Below are 6,151 nucleotides of genomic sequence, written 5' to 3' on the forward strand. Positions count from 1 at the left end.
TTGTGTTGGAGTCTAACTTGTGAATATTATTACATTTTGAGCCATTAAGTTTTTATAAGTTGGAATTCATATGAAATTTTAAGCTTGAATAACTCGACTAATTAATACTCTTTCTATATGTTAAACTAGGTTTGAGTCAAAATATAAAATGCTTTTTTGTACTAGCTTTTCATTTGTTTGGATAGAGTATTATTCGAAATAATTACTTGGTGATGTGATGTATGTGAGATAAAAAGGTAATTGAGAATATAAAAATGTGAGTTGGGAAATGTGTTTATGATGCAAGCGATATATTATTTGAAATACAAGATTGAAGTCACATAGGGAATTGAATTGTTTGATTCGTTTATTAGCTCCACGAGTACTACCTAGTTTCAATGTGCCTGCAAAATAAAAAAAAAAACAATAATTTTTTTTCTTGTCGTTGATGAATTAATTGTATATGTAAAATTGTATATAAACTAAATATTGCATAGATTCATGTATCTTATGAAAGTTGATCGTTGATTGTCTCATGTACGTGATAGAAGCTTGGATTTGCTTTCCAATCCAATCTGAGTTAATGAAAATAACCTATTGATGTGGTAGGGGCAAGATGACAAATCTTGGAGAAAAGGTTTCGCACTAAGGCAAAAGTAAGATCATGATAATTAGCATCTAGAAGAATGACTAAGAGAGTAAAAGATCCTACCCCAAAATGGTCTTTGATCATGTGTCAAAGTTACTTAGGTGCAACGCATCAATTATGCAGCCCATAGTGAACCACAAGGTCCACCATCTTATCAATTGAGGTAAAAACATCATGAATTAGAGAAAGAAACAAAAAGTTGGGGACATTTGTTGTTTGTTAGCGCAAATTGAAATTATGGATTTGATGTTGGATGTTAAGTAAATAATAATTTTTACTGGGGTCTAAAGCACTAATGATCACTAGATAATGAACACACATGCATGACATTTGGTGCCCCTCTTGCAAATCCATCATTTATTTCATGAAACATATTATGAAAAGTGTGATGAATTGCATAACCGACTTTGGGATATTTGCATGCTACGTAAGAAAAAAATAATTATGCGTCTTGTCAAGCAAATCGTACTGGACAATATTCGACAATTTCATTAATAAATTTTTTTGTTTTATCAAAAAAAAAAAAAGGGAAAATCATGTGTCTTGTCTGGGCGCTGAAAGATATGCGTTTATGCAAAACTAATTTCCCATTTGTTTTGATAAAAGGATGAGGAAATGCTTTCACCAACTAATCACAAGTGGTCAACTTGCAGTTTTTAGTAGTATTCACGCTAGAGATAGATTAACTTACACCTTTAGTTAATACAGTTAAAGATTAACTTATACGGTTAGTTAATATGATTAAAGTTACACCTCAGTTAATTTTGTATTTGCTGAATTTGGCAGATGTGTGATGTGACTTTCTTTAAATTGATTGAAGCACTGCATATGGGAACATGGCTCAATCGAACTCTCCCTAATATATATAGGTTAGAGTAGGAGTAGGAGTTCCGTTTGATTTTAAATATATATATATGAGAACAAAACATTTCTTCACCATAACATTCATTTATTTTAACTGCAATGGAATAGACTAGGAACTTCCTTATGATAATATCATACAAACCTAACCACCTAGTTTTTCAAAATTCTTATTGTCAGACAAGGCATTGCAAGTCAATTTATTTTCCATACAAAGGTTAACTGGATCCATTCCTATATGTTTTCCTTTTTCTGGCATCCTCTACCTTAGGTTGAAGTGAAAACTATGTGCTAATCGTCATTTTACGAAAGAAGGGTTATTATTATTATTATTATTATTATTATTTTTTGGACAAAGGAACCTGCAGTCACTATCCGAAGGTGCGCGCTGAGTAAATTTCGTGCCGTGCAATAGTCCGCCAACCATACGAAGTGGTAAGACACATAAGACAAATCTTGTACGACGGGCGGATGTCCCAGTAAAGATTCGAACTCGAGGGTTATTATCATTTGACCTTTAGATTTTACCAACAAAATTGCTTTGGAATAAATGAAAAGTATCACGATGTGTTTGTCCACCTTGCATTGAGATTCCTCTTGCCTGCATGCGATTCGCGAGGGTCACGAGATAATTTATTCATTACATTGAAATTAGGAATATTGTTAATCGCATTCCATCTCTTTTTATATCTTTTGCACATCTACAAAAAGTGAAGTGTAAATTAACCTCATGCTCGTGCACTAGAAGTAACATATCGAAAGTGAAAAAAAAAAAGATTAGAAAAGGCGATTTCTACGTACTAAGATTAATCTATTTCTAATCCTTTTTTTTTTTTTTAAAGAATCTATTTGTCATCCTTTTTTTTTTTTTTCAAGAATCTATTTTGTGATCCCTATCCAACTGTCGTGGTGAAATGAAGGAAAAATCAAGCAACTTTGCATCTTACGTTTGTGATTTGCATAGGATTGTCCTCAACAAATACTACTAGTTTTTATTTAAAAGATAATGCATGCGGACACATCACATTAATTTTATCTCACATTGCTCCTCAACACAACCCGTCTTGATTGTAAATATTATTGTCGCCGTAGGATAAGAGTTCTCTACATAATAAATATTGGTTAAATTTGCTATCACTCTCTATAATACGTAGTTAAGAAATTACAGCCTTGTTTGAATTGCTACATTTCTGCAAAAAATTCTTTTGGATTTTCTAAAGTTTTCTCTCGACATGATTGTTAATCACATTTTTTTGTATAAAAATAATGCTATAATGTAGTTTTTCAACATAAACCCCCAAAAAATAAATCTCAATGGGCGGTACATTTAGTTATAGTCTTGTACTCGATTCTTTTCGATCAAACGATAATTTTGAAAACCCATAATTAGGAAAATCTTATTTCATACGATCAAGGAGCGACTTAAATCCTTTTTAAGTTGTAGATCGAGGAATTAAACCCCCGATAGAAAAAGAATTATCGCATAAAAGAAAAAAAAGGATGGAGCGAGCCGAGTTAGATTAAACACAGATTATAGCGTTTTACCGTATACCGACTTATCTACGAAACACATGGAAGTGCCAATTCTGCAGAACTCCAAGCCAGGGCCTGGTGCCTGAATGTCCTACGGCATTGACCATATCGAGTAAACGAAAAAGGTTTCAGTTCAAAACACGGATCCCCAAAATAGAAGTCCAAGCTATCAAAGCTAGTAGGAAAGATAGATAGATACACCTGCCAGGGCTACACATCCCCACACACAGTCACATTGTGTCACACACACGGTTCCGTTTTTCCAGTTTCCCAAAAAATATTTCATTACCTCCACCCGGCAGAAAGTGAAGGAAGGTGGCACTAAAAGAAAGGATTTTTACGAAATAATTGCAAGCCAATGTCGGTGAAACTAAACTCCACCTTAAGCAATAAGAAAAACATGTCGCGTGCAGCCTTTGGTAACTGAATCAGAGTTTCCTGGAAACGCTTGCTGAATAGAAACGTTATTGAAGTGAAAATCAATCATGGTTGCAAGTGTTTAGTACAGGATGAAAACAATTTTTGTTTTACTAGTACTGTTGTGCAGTTGCTACTTTCACACACTGACAACCACCGTCCAGGCCCCTCGTCCCACACGGATACTGTGACAGAATAAATAGTACGTATAAATATCGGAAGGCATGAGGCATCATTAAAAGGGCATCGTGGTTGAAGTTTGGCTAGGCTGGCATTACAGCAATGGCCTCCCTGAGGTCCCTCAACCGCTTCAGGGCTCTTGTTCTTCTCTTCTCCCTCCTATCAGGTCCTTCATCTTTCATCTCTTTTCTACTCTTGTTTTTTTTCCTAATTCATTTTTCATCATATTACGAGTCTTCTTAAGTGGGTTTTTCTGGGTTTTGGTTGGTTGTGCGTAACCATTTGGTTAAGGGGAAAACAAGGTGAAAAAATAGTTGGCTACTGATCTTTTGGATTGGGGGAATTGAGCTAGCTAGTTCTTCTGGTTTTGCGAGCTGAGGAGCTTTCCTGAAGTGGGGCTTTCTTGTTTTTCTCTGTTTTCCTTTATTTTGGTTTGCTGGGTTTCGGTGGCAAGAAGTTGGAATGTTCAAGATTCAATTTTTGTTTGATTATCTGAGCATTCAAGTTGCAGGGCCTTGAGTTTTATGATTCTTTTATCATATTTGAGCTATAATGTTCTGAAATTCTTCAAGATATGCTTGCTATTGGATTGGTGACCTGGATTCTTGACACAAAAGAATAGGAATTTATTGTTACTACCGTGTTTCTGTGATTCTTTTCAGAGTTTTCGTCGTAGGAATGATGTGACCTGTTGATTTTTATTTGTCCTCTGATTGGTTTATGTTCTGGAAGTTTATCCTGGTATTGGTACTTATGAATTTTCACTGTTAGTTAATACTATAAGATGAACTAGAAAACAGTTGAAGCTATCTTCTCTTTTGCCAAATTTTGAAGGATTATGAATATTGAAGCTAATAGTCATCACTATTATTCTGTTTCTTTGGGAATAAGCTCAAGCATTTATCACCCTCTTCGTTTACACTCACCAATGGCCTTCAATTTTTGCTCAGATTTATCTGTTGGCGTGCTCAGCCTTGGAGTTGGGATAAATTATGGCCAAATAGCCAACAATCTACCTTCACCGTCCCGGGTTGCTCTTCTCCTTAGATCTCTCAATATAAGCAGGGTGAAGCTATATGATGCAGATCCAAATGTGTTGAGTGCCTTCTCCAATTCCAATGTTGATTTTGTCATTGGATTAGGGAATGAAAATCTTCAAGCAATGACTGATCCTGGTCAAGCTCAAACCTGGATTCAGCAACATGTTCAACCATACCTTTCTCAGACTAAGATCACTTGTATCACTGTCGGAAATGAGGTCCTAACTGGGAATGATACCCAGATGAAATCTCACCTCCTCCCTGCAATGCAAACTGTCAACAATGCTCTTAATAATCTCGGGCTCAGTCGAGAGGTCTATGTAACAACTGCTCATTCAACAGGCATATTAGGTAACTCCTTCCCACCTTCCTCAGGGTCATTCCGACAAGATCTTGCAGAATATATCCAGCCTATCCTCAGTTTTCATTCTCAGACAAATTCACCATTCCTCATAAACGCGTATCCCTTCTTTGCGTACAAAGGTAGCCCCGATCAAGTCTCACTGGAATACGTGCTATTCCAGCCAAATCCAGGAATTCGCGATCCAGTTACAAATTTAAACTATGATAACATGTTATATGCACAAATTGATGCCGTTTACTCAGCTATGAAAGCACTGGGCCATACGGACGTTCAAGTTAAAATATCTGAAACAGGGTGGCCATCAAAGGGGGACCCAGATGAGGTAGGAGCTACTCCCGAGAATGCTGCATTGTATAATGGCAATTTGCTGCAACGGATCGAACAGAACCAAGGTACCCCTGCAAATCCATCAATACCAATTGATGTCTATGTTTTTGCACTTTTCAACGAGGATTTGAAGCCCGGTCCAGCATCGGAGAGGAATTATGGCCTGCTTTACCCAGATGGTTCTCCAGTTTATCGGATTGGGTTGCAGTTGCAGGAGCAACAGCAGGGATATCTCCCCCATATCGATTATTCATCTTCTGGTCAACAGAAAACCGTAAGAATCCTCCTGCCACCATTTATCTGTTCTTCTATAGCGCCCCACACTTCATGTATGCACATACGAATGCTGACCTAACTTTTACACTTATATGAGATGTTTTGCAGGTTTATTCCAGTTTTTCTCTTCTGCTGATTGCATTAGCATTCTTAATATGAGCTTCAGAATGGGAGACGCTCAAATTAAAAGCCAGAGAAAGGCAATGGGAACAGGAGGAGCCTCGGCAGAACCTCAGGGATGTTTACCACCCACTTACAAGATCAATTCTTTTGCTCGGTTCATGAATTCTTTGACCATCCATTTGGAACTTAATCGTAATAAGTAGTCAAGGTGGCTCAACTGGAAGCAGGACTAGAACTATAGCAATTGATAGCACTTGGTAGCAGTTTTGTCTTTTAAATTCCCTATATCTGTACATACTGTACCAATACCAAAATTTTAGGAGTTTGTAAGGAGGGAACATCCATCAATTGATCTGTCATAGACTCTTTATTTTTATCATTGATTTGTTATCTGAAATGGAT

At 36.5% G+C, this 6,151-nt stretch overlaps 1 protein-coding gene across 1 annotated transcript; it reads left to right on the plus strand.

The window, feature by feature from the left end:
* Positions 1–3,266: 3,266 nt before the first annotated feature.
* LOC140035299 (glucan endo-1,3-beta-glucosidase 14-like) lies at positions 3,267–6,128 on the plus strand. Its single transcript, XM_072075692.1, has 3 exons — positions 3,267–3,785; positions 4,570–5,624; positions 5,735–6,128. The coding sequence occupies exons 1-3, from the start codon at positions 3,722–3,724 to the stop codon at positions 5,783–5,785; spliced, it is 1,170 nt and encodes a 389-aa protein (XP_071931793.1). The 5' UTR covers positions 3,267–3,721; the 3' UTR covers positions 5,786–6,128.
* The last annotated feature ends 23 nt before the right edge of the window (positions 6,129–6,151 follow it).

This window comes from Coffea arabica, chromosome 1c (assembly GCF_036785885.1).
Source record: "Coffea arabica cultivar ET-39 chromosome 1c, Coffea Arabica ET-39 HiFi, whole genome shotgun sequence".
Classification (NCBI taxonomy): Eukaryota; Viridiplantae; Streptophyta; class Magnoliopsida; order Gentianales; family Rubiaceae; genus Coffea; species Coffea arabica.